The sequence below is a fragment of the Falco peregrinus genome, chromosome 2, assembly GCF_023634155.1.
Source record: "Falco peregrinus isolate bFalPer1 chromosome 2, bFalPer1.pri, whole genome shotgun sequence".
Lineage (NCBI taxonomy): Eukaryota > Metazoa > Chordata > Aves > Falconiformes > Falconidae > Falco > Falco peregrinus.
Window position 1 is genome coordinate 35,066,132 of NC_073722.1, and position 17,791 is coordinate 35,083,922.

The 17,791-nt window shown below is 35.1% G+C and overlaps 1 protein-coding gene across 2 annotated transcripts in view; it reads left to right on the forward strand.

Annotated features, from left to right (window-relative positions):
- GPM6A (glycoprotein M6A) overlaps nt 1–17,791 on the forward strand; it is a 139,592-nt gene that overhangs the window by 106,710 nt on the left and 15,091 nt on the right. For both annotated transcript variants that reach the window (XM_027789707.2, XM_005239522.4), the window contains exons 3-4: nt 1,918–2,074; nt 16,381–16,534. In XM_027789707.2, the coding sequence (XP_027645508.1) occupies nt 1,918–2,074; nt 16,381–16,534 (311 nt within the window). The remainder of the gene's footprint in view (nt 1–1,917; nt 2,075–16,380; nt 16,535–17,791) is intronic.

Consider the following 17,791-nt stretch of genomic DNA (forward strand, 5'->3'; position numbering starts at 1 on the left):
CTGTAGTGTTAAATTTATTTTGCCATTTTGAATAGTTTATGTATCTATTCCATATAAATGTCAACTTACACTAGTTTTCACTTGAGTATGAAAGAAAAAGTGATGTAGAAAAAAGCTGACAGGGCATTGTTACTGGAATATTAGGGAAAAAATATCCTGTTTCATTCCTAGAATCCTTCAGTTATCACCTTACAAAAAAATGCTACAAAGGTGCCAAAAGCATTCATTTATAATACTTTGTCCACCCCCAATCACATCAGAAGTTTAATTGCATTTTTATGAGACTAATGCAAACTTAAGATACCTTCACTGACGTTGTAGACATAGTCATACATCTAAAACAGGGGTCCTCAAACTACGGCCCGCAGGCCGGATACGGTCCCCCAGGGTCCTCAGTCTGGCCCCCGGTATTTACAGCCCCCCCCCCCCCCCCCCCCCCCCGCTGGGGGTTGGGGGGGAAACCAAGCAGCCACAGATGACTGCCTCCACTGCATCTGCGCTCCGGCCCCCTGTTTAAAAAGTTTGAGGACCCCTGATCTAAAACATCAACTGTAAACTTGAAGCTGACTTTTAATCTCTTGAAAACTATCCAGACTCAAAAATATTTTAATGGGGTTTTGACTTTGTTATATATAAAACACATATTGAGAGTTGTCTTTTGTGTAATGATAAGAAGTGTGATTCTAAAGATATGTTATCATACAATACTTATTTTCATAACAATAAAAATATTAACTTTTATGTCTTGAGAAATTTCCAGTTTAAGTAATTGTTTGGTGCATGTCAAAATTCATTTGCAGATCCTAATGGGTCTCTGGCTTATTTTTTGTCCTACTCTGTTATGAATTGTTGATATCTTGACCTGGACAATATGATTGGAACTTACTAACATCTTAAACCTTCATATTACCATTTTCTACAGTTGCAAAACTCCTGCCTTATCATGTTGATAAACTGGAAGCCTACCATGCCTAGCTTTTTAGACAAGTCCAAATAGGAAACATTGAAATCTGCTGATCCACGGCAATGGTTACTAGGAATTTTTCCAAGTTTAGACAGAACACTTAAGAGCAGAGAGGTGCTTTCAAACATCTTTTCACAAACCCTGGTTGTGAGAGAACATTTAGAAGGCAGAGCCTCCTTAAGCCACTGGTGAGCTTCTAGACAGTGCTGGGCAGGAGGACAACCACATAATCCAGGTAATCTTTTTAACAAATTGAGCCTTTCAGTGCTCTGCATGTTAGACTGTAAGCCATCCATCCATTTTTTGAGTCTTGAATCTGTGAAATGATGTTTTTAAAGCCCCATTATAGAAAATTCCAGATGATCTGACCTTATTACTTTGTAATAACACGTTTCTGGTTTGAAGTTAGAGATCTGTCTTGATGACTTTATTATTCTGTGTCAATCACTTTGTCCATTGCAAAATAAGTGGAAAAATAGTAGAGGAAAAGAGCATAGATTGGAATTGCAGCTTGAGAACTCCTTGTATATGTAGAAAGGTTTATTCAAGATTGTGACAAAATATCTTTTCTATAACCTAAAATGTGTTACTCGGGAGATGTGTCAGATTCTTGTTTCCCTTTTCTTTTTTCTTTGCCACTTTATTTAGAGGAAAAATAAAATGAAAATTAACTGACTTTTAAGTTATTCTGACAAATTGTACTGTCTGACCTACACAGATCCATTTTTACATTTTATTAAATTAAATTAAATGACCCAGTCTTTCTTACATAATGCTATTATTTTCCAAAGTTCACTCCTGTCCTCAGCTTCAGCTGTCATAGTGTATCAACACTGAAGCTGACTCCAGTGTAGAAACGTTGAGGGTTAGTGTGTCTGATTACCTTACCCTGAAATTTCAGAGCCAGCTTTAAATACTTATGCAGATAAATAATTTTTGCTGTTCCTATACAGGATTGACATCTTCAAGTATGTGATATATGGTGTAGCAGCTGCATTCTTTGTATATGGCATTTTGCTGATGGTGGAGGGATTCTTTACAACTGGTGCCATCAAGGATCTCTATGGGGATTTCAAAATCACCACTTGCGGCAGATGTGTCAGTGCCTGGGTAAGTGGTCAAGAAAGCTTTTGTACTTAAAACAATTTAAACTATTTTTAGTGCCTTGTGCTGTTTATTTTTGGGGGTTTGTTTCTTTCATGTTTTCTGACACCTCAAGTTATTGATTAAAAATCATAGCAAGGGAGAATAAAGTGTTTGAAATGTTCTCTATGTTGATTAATCACTAAGTAATTCTTGCTACTTAGGAGCAATTAATTCCACCAGTTGAATCAGAAAGCTTATTCACTCAGCAACATAACCTGTTTGGGACAGGACTAAAAGTATGCAATGCCTTCAGCTCTACTGGGCAAGAAATATTTTTCTTACTAGTATTTTCAGCGTTATTTTAGAAATCTTGCCTGTTTCTCTTTGGGACAAGCTGAGACCTGTCATCAGGTTTTGTTTTGTTTTGTTTCTAAATGGCAAACAGCCCATTATTTACTCCTACGTTATCTCAGGATTGGAGATACCATTCACTTATGACCCTGGAAAACCTAGATTCAGAAAAATCTGATTTGTACTGGGACTTAAATAGGGGTTTGTCATACTAAAACTGTTGACCGAACTGGGATTATTTTCAGACCTCTGTTCAATGTCAGGTAATTAACTAACTTTCTTGGTATTTGACTCCCCTGCATCTAAGGTAAGATACCTGGACACTTGGTAGCTGTTGAAGTTGGATATTTCTGCAAACACAGAATCAGTTGTCAGTATCAACAAATCATATTTCCTGATGAAAAATAAATTACTAAATACAACCAAGTAGATCTGGGTGTTAAGGTACACTTAAAGTTATACTATATTAACAACAACCGAGATATGAAGTAGTAGCTACTTACTGTACCCTGCTACAAATGTCAACATTTATTAAAGGGAAATATAGACTAAAGCCAAATATAGGCTAAAGAGAATATTTTCTTGTCACACTAAAGATTATCAGAGCTAGTATTTTGGACTCTGACATTAAACTGAATGCAGATAATCTATACCTTGGAAGTTGGGGAATGCAGCATGTATGCCACCCCTACATAGATGTAACATGCTCCACAGTAATGCTGCTTTTTCATCTTTTATTCTTTTATTTCTGTCAAATGTTATTGTATGATTTTGGCACTTTGACTAAGCATTGTTTTAAAGCCTTTAAATAAATATATAAATGAAAACTGGGAATGTATTAAATGAAGAGCAATCATTGCTTATACCAACACTGCTTTCATCTCCTGGAAAGAATTCTCTAATCTATATTCACTGAGAACCTACTAAGCTAGTTGAAATTCTGTACAGAGTAGCAAATTTTTCAGAACATGATTTTTTTCTTCACAGCTCTCATAAATGCCTGTCCTCAGTACTGCAGCAGAGCAATGCTGCATCCTCTCACAGCTTTGATGCCCTTGCAGTATAAACTGTAATTCTGTTGTACGTGTCTAGAAGAAATGAACATTTAAACATCTGTTCTATTGTTAATATCACTGTTATTGTTAATGATTCATTAAATTAATTCCTTCAGCATTTTACTTTCATCAGTAATTTGTACTATTTGTGTTTTACTTTAAGAAACCTTGGGTTGATATACGTTGTGCTGCTAAGGTTAAGGCTGTATACTGTTTTATGATCACAATTAAAATAAACCATCAATTGAGTTCAAGGATAATAACAATAATGTATTTAACTTAGTGAAATTTTTTTTCTTTTCCAGGGAAGAGAAAAAACCCCCGCTGTTTAATTGCTTGTCTTATTCTGATGATATATCAGTAAGATTGCTATACAAATGTCTGGAACTATTTTGGGTTATTATCCTGGCTTTTGCTTCTGTGCTCTAGAGGTTTGAGACTAAGGCAGTACATACAGCATTTTTGTCAATTAAAATTTGATACTGTTTTTTACTAAGTTTACTTTGATTATCTCATATTTAAAATTCTTAAGGGGCAAATAACAGTTTACATATAAAAAAACATTGAGAATTAGAAAATATTTCAGTCCAACAGTTGTATGTTTATAATTTATTCAGTTCCTTAAGTCATGTAATGATATGAAGAAAGAAGTTTTGAGAACAACAGAAAGATGGCTGGAGAGGTAAACTGAACCTTGTAGCCTTGTTTGCCAATCTCAGATTGTTCTATTGCTATACACATTTTCTGTAGTAAATTTTTTTATGTACAGTTGCTAAAATAAGATAATGCTATTGAAGAGGGTTGACATGACAACTACATGTTGCCAGAAAGCTTCCTAGTATACATTTTGGAGATAGTAATTTTGCAAATATTAAAATCTAAGCTGTCAAAGACTAAACAGTTGATTTCTTTTAGCAATACCTTAATACTAACAGAAATGTACATACAGGATATTTTTTGTTTTGAAGAATTAAAATTCTAAAAGTGGCTCCACATCAAAACCACCTTATTAAAAGTTCAATTGTGACATGATTTCACATCAAATTTGCTGATGTCTTTCTAAATAGTAGTTTAGCATGTTAAGGTCTGAAGATGAAGTCCTCCTGCTTTACCATTGTCAGCAATTACTTCTCATTAATATTTTGCACGAGTGTATTTATTACATCTGTGACTAAACCTATTAGGATAATGGAGAAAAAAACAACCAACAAAAAATTTCAAGGAGGAAAATCTTGTTTTAACTTTATATGGGCAAGCTATATTTCTCTTGGAAATCTGAAAAGTAACATCTTTTTTTCTTTCTTCTCAAAATATTTTTTGAAAAGTAGGCTTTTAAGAACAGCAAGTGCCAGCATCTACAGAAACTTTTCACGTGCCCTTCCTGACCTTCCTCTTTCACTATGAATAGCTCACTTCCTACCTCTACAGGGGCAAAAGGAATTTTTTTTTCTGAAGTAATGGAAAAAGAAATAGTCAACCTAACCTTTCCAGTGATTGTATAGTTAATTAATTAGCCTATATGAGCATTCAGTGGATTAGCACCCAAGTCATGCCAGTGCTGCTGTGAACTGTACCCTCTCAGATCTGAGAAAGGGCCTGTGAAAGTGGCAGTGAGGAGTCTCATTGGCAGTGTTTTCAGAATTAATTTACTGTGAGAAGTAAGACAAAAGCAGAATAACAATGCCGGTCACATTCAAGGAGGGATGGCTGTGTTTTTAGTCTTCATTTTTCAATGCCTGAACATTTTTTTAGATAATTAAATAAACAGTTATATATAATTGTGCTGTAGCATGATTAGTGAAGAATAGCAGACAGGCCTGAAGCTGACTCTGACACTGTGTTTTTGCCTTTTAATACCCTTCCTATTTATATTCATCAGGCTTGATCATGGAAAACCTCATTTACACCTTGTTTTTGAATGTCTGCTTACAGATTAAAAAAAAAAAAAAAAGAAGAAAGAAACACAAATGAGGCTTTTTTCCTCATTTCATGCTATGAAATGGAAAAGCAGTTCTTTTTCTTTCATCAGAAAATATTCAATAAAGAGTTCATCCTGGCCATTGTATTTCTATTTCTTTCTATCTTACCTTTTAAATGAAACTTGTTAAGGCTCTAAATAAAGTTGTTTTATATTATAAGTTGCACTGACTAATATATCTTCTGTAACTTTAGTATTTAGGAACATTTTATTTTTATGAGTGAAAGAGATTTTTCTGCCTTTGAAAATTATTTTGGCTACCCGAATGCCTATGTACTATTTGACCCTTGATTCTTGAGTGCATAAACTAAAACTTGAACTTTCCAAAATATTTCAAGATTTTATTTTGCAAGACAAACCATGGAAGTTCTGCAAATCTGCAAGGGATGTGAACTTGCCACTTCATTTTGCCCTTACCAGACCAGTTATTGTAGAGGCAGTGAAACTGCACCATATTGACTTTTGATTCTTTGTGTAACAGGAGGAATAGTGTTCAGTGCGGGCTCAGCTGGCTTTCCCACCCAGAACAGATGCATCGTTTCTGCATGCTAGAAATGAAGCCCTCATTTCTGAAAATCAGATACCATATCTGGATATTCTGGTGCAAAATGCTGAGTTGTCAGATAGAGAGGCCCTCCTTCTGGTTGAATACTGCTGTATCTGAGAAATGCAGAATACTTCATACCACTGCTTCTTCATTTATGAGAAGTAAAGGACCTTCTTTCCAAGACAGCAGATGTGCTTATGGGTCTAGACTCCTTTAATGCAATCTTAAATAAGGAAAGCATCTAATAAAACTCTTGTCCCCATACATGTTAAGTAACGAATGCCTTCTGTAGTTTCAGACACTGAATGGGGAATGGGGAAAATGAGATTCATATGGTGGTCTGACCTTTCAGACTGCGCAGTTAAAAACCAGAATCATGCATTATTGTCACAAATGATCCAGAAGCTGATGGAGATGTTAACTTCGGAGGGAATATATTGTTACACACATGTATCCCACCTAACTAGGAACATCACTAAGGTTTCCAAGAGAAAGCTTATGGTCTTTCAGTAATTAAAGGAGAGGGAGGGTTAGAGAGTTTCTCAAGCAAGCTGATTTTTTCTGCAAATGAATGTCCTATATTTTGCAAAGAGAATAACCCTTAAGTCATTTATATCAAGCACTTCAGTCAACTATCTTAATTTAGTAGGACGTGTCCTGCTTGGTCCCTTTAATAGGAGTTTAGGTGAATAGCATTTGCTATCTAAACACTGCTGGAGCTAGTAAATAAAGTAAAAAATATGAACGATTTTATAGGTTTCTGGAAGTAATCTTATTTCTGGATACTAGACCAATGCTGGAATTTTTTGAGAACACTGGGTTCCTTGTAATCTTATGTGCTTGTTCTTGAAATAAGAAGGACAAGACCTAGAAACACTTAGAAAGTCAGCCATGTGGTTAAGATAATCTCTCAGCTTTATGCCAATACTCTCCAAACTACTTCGTTACTATACATATGTTTTCTTAAAAAGAAAGAAGAATCCAAGTTTGGTTTTTTCCCCCTCTATTTGTTATACTTTTAGAAATCTTTTGCAGTGAGCTCAGAAATTATTTTGTTATATATTTCTGGATGCTTTCGGTGCTTTTGGTCTGTCTTATTTCTGTAACCTAGCCAGGTGGTTTTGTTTCTCTTCATTTTATACTTCCACATTTTCTCACTCAGGGATATCACGCTTATAAAATCATTCTTTTGTTTGATCATTCCTCTTCTCACATAACTACCATGTGTTTTATACACAGCCCTTTTGTTGACTCCAGTGTTCATTGCTTCCTTTAACAGAGTGTGCCAGACATTGTAATATGCCTTGCCAGAAGCTTCTCGGCTTCTGTCTTGCTGCTCACTGACAGAATTTTTATTGTTGGTGATAAACTGGACAAAAAGGTTTTACTTCAGATTGTGCTGTAAGTACAAGCTTACAGTGTGTCTTTCACATGGAGAACAGGATTTTTCTTTGGCATGTAAGCTTAGTCAATAAGCAGCTTTTTAAATGAAACTGTTTTCTGAAAATGTGCTGTTATACATTTCCAAAGTGGGCTTCGCTGTGGGAGCCGTGACACGTCCTCCATGGGATTTATCTTTCTATTATGAACCATCATTAACTGCTTGAGCTGATAGCTTTATTTTCCTCAGGTTCAGATAATCTTTCTCAGTTTTAACTTGAATACTTCATCAGATGACCAGTTTTCCCTGAACATTTTTCTCACCTGGCTGCCTTATTCTTTTTCACTGCATATAGACATTTTACTCTTTCAATAGTTATTTAAACCTGTGAATGTCAGTGGCATTGTCATAAATTCACAATTTTATGGTCAAAGATTTCCTTTATGCCCTCCCAATGGTTTCTAGCCTGCTTGTTTTTCATTCTCCCACTTAAAATTACTTTCCCCAAAATCCACAGAAACCATATACAGCTTTTTCTTCTTTGTTTCAACTGCATTTTCCTTTTGACATCTTATTAATTCAAACTTACCATTGCAATGTTTTTTTGGTATTGCTTGCCCAGGAAAAAGTACGGAAAGTTGTAGATTTACCTCCTCACTGCTTGTATCCTTTTATTTGCATATGATGTATGCATTCAAGTTAAGGTGGTTAGACTTGGCCAACCAGAGTATTTTTATCAATTCTTTTTTCAGATGAAAAATTCCAACATTTAAGGTCACATTTTCAGAATCCCCTGGCTGATTAAAAGCCATGTTATCGACTTTCACTGCTTGGCAAGACAGCAAATGAGAAAGGAAAGTCCCTACCCTTGATTCTCTCATAGGCTTCTCAAGCTCCATTAAGAACAAATCAGGAAAGCACACATGTTGTTTTTGACAGCCAGGCATTCACTTTGAGTGACACATCTGTTTAGAGAAGTTATAATAGTATTATTTCTGTCTTCTAGTTTAAGCTTCACTGTCTTGTTCCCAACTATAATCATGCAAACTTCCTGAAGAAAAATCACAGTTTTGGCAGTGCAAAAAATGTAAGCAATCTGTACAGTGCAGTGTTATCATTTTCAGTGTACAGAAAACCTGTCATCATTGAAAACCATTAGAGTATGGCTCAGGACTTTATAAATAGGTTATCAGCAATTTTGAAGCAAAGTACCTGGAAAATTTACCGCTAGAACCTACCTGTGTTGTCAGGGAGTGGGTCTTGATGGAACTAATTGTTTTTCATATTTTATGTGTTTAAACCGAATAGTTATGTGGCGCGAACACCATTTGAAGAACCCGTGAAGAAGCAGTATTTAATGAAGATATCTATTCAATTTTTAAAATAAGCAGTTTTAAAACCAGATTATTTATCTGTAAACACATTTAAATACAAACCCAATACTTTAGCTATATTCCCAGAGAGTTCCTCAAAGTATTAGAAACATGACCAAAAAGAAAAATGGAAGGCAGAGAAAAACCTCAAGAATGTTAAAATATAAGCATATACATTTTGCAAAAAAGGAGATAATTCCTATCTGGAATATTATGAAATTAAACAGGAAATTCTGCTGCTGTTTAATAGCAGTAAGATCCAATGCTCTCCGTAGGACTTCAGAAGCCTGTTGGACTAAAAAAAATGATGGTCTCGCCTGAAGGACATACAAAACAACTAATGTTAACAATTTTAAGCAGCACAATGCTACAAAACCATCAATATTCTAGAAAAAGATTCGTGGGTTTAAAAAAAAGTATTTTTTTTATATGAAATTACAGGAAAGATGGAAAGATAAATTATAAAATCTTCAGGGAAAACCTACTCTTGCATCAATGCAAAGCCATCTTCTTCAAACTGACTATGTTTACAAAACAAAGTTAAAAAAAGAATCATTTTTTTAGAGAATCTTCTTCTGTGTTTCTGATGCAGTTGTGGAAATCTCTTCCCTCGCTAATACCAGTATATCAATTCAGAGTAAATCAGAAAGTAAACCAGCTTTTTATAACCATCTAAATAGTCACAAAGCAATAGACATCATGTGTAGCATATTTCAACCTTGAAATACACATTCAAAATAAATATTAGAAAAATGTATATGCAGATGAAGAGCAGAAAGTAAGTGTGAATTGCTTTTAATTTTGTGAAAATCAGTTTTTCATTGATCTAAAATGTCTGTAGAAGAAAAATGTTTAAAAAAACCCCATATAAAGTTTCATAAAATGGATGCTTCAAAATTTAGTTTCAGGGATTTAATAATTTTCTCATAATAACTTTTATCAATCTAAGGAATGTCACATTAGGTAGCATTTAGTATATGGATGAATTGCAATTAGGCAAATCTGAGAAGTCTGTCCCACTATGAATAGAAATTTGGACAAATATTGGCTTTTTTTTTTTTCCTCTTGAAGCAGTTGACTTGAATCCAAGCCAAGAAGAATCAACCACATGACAGTAATAGCATAGCATGAAATGTATCCATGTTTCAACCAGACTCTTGGAGCTGTGCCTGAGAATATAATATGTCAGAGAGAGAGAGAGAGAGGTTGAACACGTTTTGTAGAGACAATAATAAATGTCCAACAAGTGATTGTTAGCAATGAAAGTGATGTTTTAGACCAAGCAGAAAAGAATTTCTAAGTGTGTATTTTCTGTGATTTATAGTGCATTTAGTGATAATATCAGAACATCAATCTCTCTCTTCCAGCAGCATTATATGTAAAATGAGGTAAGTTGAAATACTTTTGCTTCATCTTTTATTTCTGTTTTGGAATGAGGTGTGAATGTAGGAGATGCTAGTTAGCAATGAAACAAGAATGTTAGAGGAGGCCATTTGGTTGTGAGGTACTTAGCAGTCCTTAAACTTATTTAGATTTCATACTGTGCATAAGAATAGGATGTAGAGAGGTTGGCTAGGGTGGCAAAGGATGATCTGTAACATACTAGGCATTATTATACCAACAAGTTTAAAGACATCTGTATAAGTTTTTCAATTTCTGGTGTATTTAGATCTAAATAAATAAGAATAGTATTGCTGGTTCTAGAGAACCTAACAGTTTTGATTAAGTAACAAAGGCTGTTTTAGATTCTGCAATGTTAAAATCCTTTCCCAAGAAACTCAGTGAGTTTTCCAATTGTTCTCTTTCATGCTCTCTATACACTTAAGATGCTGTTGCAAAAAAACATTTGAAAGAGGTTGAAGTATTTATGCAGAGATTCTTCTCTAAAAGAGCAAAAATTACAGATTTCTGTTGGATTAATTCTGAACATTCCAAAACTATAAATAACTAAACCCTGTAGTGTAAGAATACAGATTAGGAACAAAATATCTGATATTTACACTAATGTATGATAACAATTTCTTGATCAAAGGATGTTACTGAGCCTGGACTGTAGATGTAATGTAGCAGGCAGAACCCTGCATTATAGAAAACTGAATGCAACTAAACAATAAGTCTGAGGTAGTGGTACTTTTAAGTCTGACTTCTTGTAAACTGCAGAAGGAAATATGCACTCTATCGGTACAGCTTCAAGACAAAGTTCAGCATTTGAAAAAAATATGTGGCAACTGCAATGAATAATTTAAAAAAGAATATGTAAACGTATTTATGCAGAATATGCAGAAGGTAAGGAGACAGTAGCGTTAACTCAGAGGAATTTCTCCTAGGAAAAATGGACAAGACTGAGGCAGAAGGCCTGAAAGTTGAAGGTCATTTATGAATTGAAAGCTGCACAAAGTGCTAAAGCTAAATAAGTTTCTGTTAGTATTGAAATCACGTCTATAGACAATTGAAAGTGAACATGACATCAGAGAGACAGGGCAATTCTGGAGGAAATTGAAAAGACCTGCCTGTTCATGTTTCTGAGTTGCCATCAAATGACCCCCAGGGCCTCGTTCTGACATGCAACTGGAAAACTGCATGCAGAACCAGGGCTGCACAACGCGCTGCGGAGGTCAGGTGCCTCATGGTACTCCAGTTAGAGGCAGCTGGGCTAACCCTGGGCTCATCTTCAGGTGATAGGGTTTCACAACGAAGCATAATAGGCTTTTGGCAGGATGGAGGTACATGATCTCTATAAACGTAGTTCTGATCTCTGGCAAAAACTGTCAAAGAGAATTTCTGAGCCTCGGAGGTTTGGAAGGGACCTCTTAGATCATCAATCTGGAAGTAAACAATTAAGTTTTCTCTGCGTGTCACAGGATAATAGATCTAAAGGAGATATAAACACAGCAAGGTGTACATCTTCTTACAACTCTGGGTTGAGAGCTCATGTCAGGGAATTCATATAAAATAAGTGTATGATTAAATTGAGAAGTGTAAATGTAGGGTGCCAAGTGGTTTGGAACAAAGATAAAATTACACAGCAGCATGAGGTTTCTGGAGTTCAGTTTTATTCAGGCACTTTGATTTTGTTGCTATGTTTCCACATTATTTTTTTGTAGTAAGCAGCAGTGCCCTTATACAATAAATGACTGGATTTTACTTTATTTCCATGCCAATCAGTCTCTCATACCTTTTAGATACAATTTCACTGTCTCTGTCCTTAGGGTCACTGAAGCAATCATAAAATGTTTCTTCAGGGGTATGAAAATATCTATAACAAAACTAAAACAAGAAAAGTGTTTGAAATTCAATGAATGTGCTTTTCACAGGACAAATACCCGTGCATTTTAAAAAGAAAGTAGTAACTGAAATCTCGATTGTATGGAAATAAATAGGATTTGGGTAATGTTTTCCATGGAAACAGGATTTCAGAGAGCTATGCCCACCATGAAAGCTGTTGTGCTGTATACATACCATTTCAGAGCATGCTCTGAAATCTCCAGTTCCTGACATTGGTCTGTGCAACAGATTTTATAAAAAAATCTTTCCAGAAAGGTTGATGATTTGCTTGCTTTGATAAATTATGATTCAGGAAAGCCATTACTGGCAGTGAAAAGCTTATAAAATCTGGCAAGAAGGTATTGCCATCCATGGTGTTGGTACAAGAAATCTGCTCCAAAGGCTGAAGATTTGTTTTGTTCAAATAATTATTCATATTAGCTATTCTTTGTTGATGTGAACTGAGTATTGATTAATGAACTTTTATCTTCACGATTTGGTAGATGAATTTCACTATCAGTTCCAGCTTTTTTTTTGATTTATGTGTTTAGCGGCTTTCAGTGAAAATTGAACTGATCAGAGAAAGCAATTTTCACTACCAACGCAATAGATAGCATACAAAAGAACAAACTGTGATACCTCTTTAAGATGCTGTACTGCTATTTCATAAATCTTTGACTTGTCACATAACAGAATGCTACTTCAAAGGAGAAAGATCCCTTTGAATCTCAGCAGATTGTGTTCTGAGTTTAATTCCTGGAGTGAACAGGCTCCTTAAGCATTTCTTGTAAGGTCTCTAGAGTAAAAAGGGAAGATTGTAATAGCAGAGAAAATGATCAAAAAAAAAAATATTTCACTGTGGTTTTAAAAAAAAGTAAACATCACAATTTCACCCCATTATAACAAGAATTTATAAGCTAACACCTCGTGTTGCTAGAAACTAATAACTTGTTTTGCAAGGTTAATATTTTCCTTTGTACTGCTCCTACAGCAGAAAGTATATTATTGCCCAGATAACATATTTGTGGTTTGCTTCACAGATATCAGTGATGGCAGCTTCCAGGGATAACTCATAACAACCAAGTGATTTAACATGAATTTTTGAAGTTTTGCATTTTAGTTATTCTTACAAGAAACAAAGGAAATGTCTCTTATCCCCCCTGCCCTCCCCCACCGCGTTGTCTTCTTGGTTTTATAACATGGATTTGGGCATATCGTTGGCCACTGGCTCTTCAGTTGAAAGTGACTGAAAGAGGAAAAATGAAGTTCTTCCTTTTAAAAAATATGTTTTTAAAATGAAATCAGCATTTGATTCATTTTTTCTGAGATACTTAACCAAACAGAATCATGTTTTCCAAAGAGAATCCCTTCCATAAACAAGCAGGCAATTCTCTTTAAGAAGGCAGCTCTTGTGACTCCCGGCAGCCATCATCTGACAGATTTCTCCTGCTCTTATTCTATTGCCCAAGGCAGATATTTTTTTTAGAGGCTATTAAGTTCTGTTTTTTACCCTCTTTGCTATACCAGTGCTTTGTATTTTCTCAGTACAGATTTTTAAGCAAGCAAAGCTACAGAGAGTTTTATCCCTACTACAGATCAGAAAACAAAAAGACATTAAATAGGAATTGTAATGCTCATAGTAAGGCTGATCTTTTTACTTTGTTTGGTGGTAATCACAGAATAGGAAGATGCATGAATCTATGGAGCCCAGTCTTAAAAACAGTTACTAGAGTTTAGTAATATAACTAATATCAAAGATTTAAAGATTCTCCATTAAATTATTATTATGCATGTACCACAATGAGAAATGTATTAAATTTATTAAATAATATTTAGGCCAGAAATTCTGGAAGAAGGCTCAAAAATAAGACTTACCTGTTTTTGGCAAACTCATAGGATATAAGCTAGAAGGCTGGTTTTACTTTTAAAATACTTCTAGAATATAACAAACTGAGATTTTAAAGGATGTTCTGAGAACACAGAGTGTTTTTCTCGTTTCTTGCTCTTTCTTTAGAAAAATTAAGTACAACTGTAGCTTGATAATAAAGATCAGACATGGCATTTTAGTTGGAAATTCATAGCCTTGAAGTGAATCTACATTTCCAAGTAATTTTCCAAGTAATTATTTGTAAATGAGTGCCTGGGGTTGAACCAGATGTTGTCTCAATAGCTTTAACACTGTGATATAGAGAAAGAAAAAAAAAGAGAAAACAATAAAGGAGCGATAAGGAAAAGATAAACAGGAGTGGGTATAGGAAAGTATTTGCTTGTATTGACTATTTTATCTGCAGTAGATGGAATAGAATTTCCATTATATAAAGCAACTGGCACATAGAAAAGTCTACTGTAACATTCAAGCATGTATATTTATTATAGACTTTGCTATCAGTTTCTCTGTTTTATCAGTTATCTTTCTAGTAAGTGTGTTTTGGGGAAAAGTTGGAAGGGAAGACAGCCATTATCTGCATGAATACATTTTCAAAAATCTTTAAACATAAATTAGAAACATCAGTTTCCCTTTTAAACTAGTTTGATGTTAAGGGAAAAGTTAAAATGGTTCATAACTTACAAACCGGCAGATAAAGCTGAAGTGTTAAGTGCTAAATAAAGGAAAGGATAGAAAGCAGATACCCAAAGTTTTGAACAGAATACTTCAATTCTTTATTCCATTTTATCTTTTACTTTCCTGTATCCTTATTATAATTATTTTTAGTGCTATTAATTCTTCAGCTTTTCAAACTACTGCTGCAAGACTCATCTACCTAGGGACAATCAGGAAAATTAATCTGAACTGATTTTTAAACTGGATTAACTAAACTACATTAAATCCCTATGTAAATACACTTCCGCTGAATTAAAATGGCTTTTATTTAGTACCCTTTGGAAGTGAGTTAAAGTAAATCAAGTTAAGGTCCCTTTAATACTGCTTGAGAATGTCCATCCCATAACTTTAAAGTAATTAAACTACCTCACCTAAACTTCAAACCTTTTGTCGTTCTGGATTGCTTTTCCTGATCAGGTTCACATGGACAAACCACCCCTCCAACAATTTTTACTACTATTTACAACTCTTCTGTGTCTGACCTTATTTGATTTCTGTAACAAAAAATCTGTATTTATATTAGGCTTTTTTCTTTATCGCCTGATATGAGAGATCTTACATTAAAAAAGAACTAGAAAATATCTTCCATTTTCCCCTTATTTACTCTTTAAGGTTTAATTTTAAACAGATTTTAGACCAGCTTATTCAGCTTTCAAAAATATCTCGTTTCTTATTCTCAGAGTCAATGTTTTTCTGTGGTTAAGCAACTAGAAAAATGTTAGTGTGGTGAAACATTTTTGTTTCAGAAATGTGTTTAGATTCATCAACATTTCTGAAGCCATCATATCTTGCGGCTATTTGGATTCGACGTTTAGAGGCTGACTTATCTTCCACATTTAACCATGTAACTTCTTCATAGTCTTTCCACAGCATAAAATAAAAAGGAAATTTGTTATTGATGAATGTGTCTGTTAGTCATCTCAGGTTAACAACAGAGTAGTAATGTAGCATACTTACATATATGCAAAACTGGGTATGCCAGCGTAACTACTGGTCCTGAAGGCAAGTAGAGTTAAATGCCTCCTAAAAGCAGATTACTATACTCTTTAAGCTCATGGCTAAAAAAACCCCAAACATACAGCCTTTGGAGAACACATGTTGCAAAGCATTGTAATTTAATGCTTTTCTTATTAACAGAGGTAAGTGTCCTTAGTTTGTTCTGAATGACAAATTCCCTTGTATGTCGACCCCAAATATGTCTACAGACAGTAACAAAATGGCAAATACATTGTCTCATTGGTTCAATGAAAAATTGATTTGCCAGTGAGATTCTGTGGCAGCCACGGATAATGACTTGTGTTTATTAAGGCCCAGATTTTAAAAGCAGAAGCAAGCAAAAGCTATAGTATTTCATTCTGGTTTTTTTGCGTTATGATTGATAGTGGAAAAAACAACCATGTGGCCTCTTGTCTTAACTCTGGAATAGTGGTGATGAGAGAGAGGGAGAGACATGCTTCACAAAACACACAGCTGTCTGTACTTCAGATGTGGTGCTTTGCATCAATCATAGGACTAAGAGTGACTGACAGGAATGTGAGTTAAGCTTGCACTTCTGGAAACATAACTGTTTGTTCTTCAGAAACATCATGTTAGTGCTCTGTCACTCACTTTGACCAGATCATGAATTGATTATCAGACCAAAAATGTAATTTAAATAAGGACAGAAACAGGCAAACCCAGAGATGCATTTGTTACTGCTCCGACGTTTCTTTTTTTGCAATGGAGTATCAGTTAAGTTCTGACTTACCACTGGTTTTGTTTTTCCCTCTTTTACTGCAGTTTATTATGCTGACATACATCTTTATGTTGGCCTGGCTTGGTGTTACGGCTTTCACTTCTCTGCCTGTTTACATGTACTTCAATCTGTGGACCATTTGCCGAAATGCAACTGTAGTGGACGGAGCTAATCTCTGCTTGGATCTTCGCCAGTATGGTACGTGAATGAAGAGCAATAAATGTAGAGCAAGGTTTCACGGAAGAAAGCATTCCATTGCATTTCTTCCATGCATCTGAAATGAACTGTTTCAGTGTTTCTGAAACAATTGTTAAGCATCTCTTTCTATCCTTTTACCCACTAATCAAGGCAGTATTTTAGAGATGCACTGCATTTCCAGGCCTGACAAAACTGAATCAACACTGTCCATCTTCCCAGAGCACTGGAAATTTGGCTTGGGGCTTCTGTTTAGTCTCTTCCTTTGGAATTGTTGCAACTTGTCTAAAATGCTTAATTCATCATTTATCTGGAGAATGACTCTTTAATCTTGTGGTAGGAAACTGATTTGGGGATGTGAGATCCTGTTATCATCTGCCTCTGCAGAGGTGAATAGGGACAGGACAAGATTCCGTGCCTGCAAAAATTTTGATGAGGAGTCACAATACAAATAGTAACACTCTACGAGGCTGGTGGGGAGAGAGAGAGAGAAGCTAAAGCCTGAACTGTGGAGATTAGAATAAAGTGGGATATGCACCTGTGTGTTTTGAGGGGATGGGAAATTTGTACAAAAGGGTGTTCAGAATCTTTAGAAGTCTGATAATTCTCATGTTGGTGGTGATTCACTTCCTTTCCACCGTGAGACTGATTTGAATCTAGATGTTCTGGACTCGACGGTTTCTCAGCCCACAGAGCTTTGGGTAATCATAGTCTCATCAGGCAGTTCCTCGAGTCTTTCTTTTGTTGACTTGGCCCAATATAAAATCACAGTATATTTTTAATTGTTATTTTGAGGTATAAAATAATGCTGTATCACTTGGGAATTAAACAGTTTGGTTCATATTAAACATTTAACTTATCCTGAAACAAAATAAAATATTTCATATTATTCCTTTCACGAGGGAAGGGGGAATTAAAATTTATTGATTGTTACCCCCCCCCCCCCCCGCCCCCCCACATGATAGGTGAGTTTGGAAAGCAATTATCTGTACAGCTGTCATCAAGAGTATTAATTCTTTCTATGACCTTTTATTTTGCTAATATTTGTGCCTATTTTTTATTATTAATTCTATTTATAATGTGCATAGAACACTAACATATATAAAGTGTGGTGTTTGAACATACCTGTTTTCCTTTAAATTCAGTGTAAAACCTGCTGATTACTAATAGTAAAGAACAGTGCCATTTTTCACGATAACAGTTATACCAGTTTTCTTCATGCTAGTCTTTGATCTAGTATCTGGACATTGGATAAAGGAA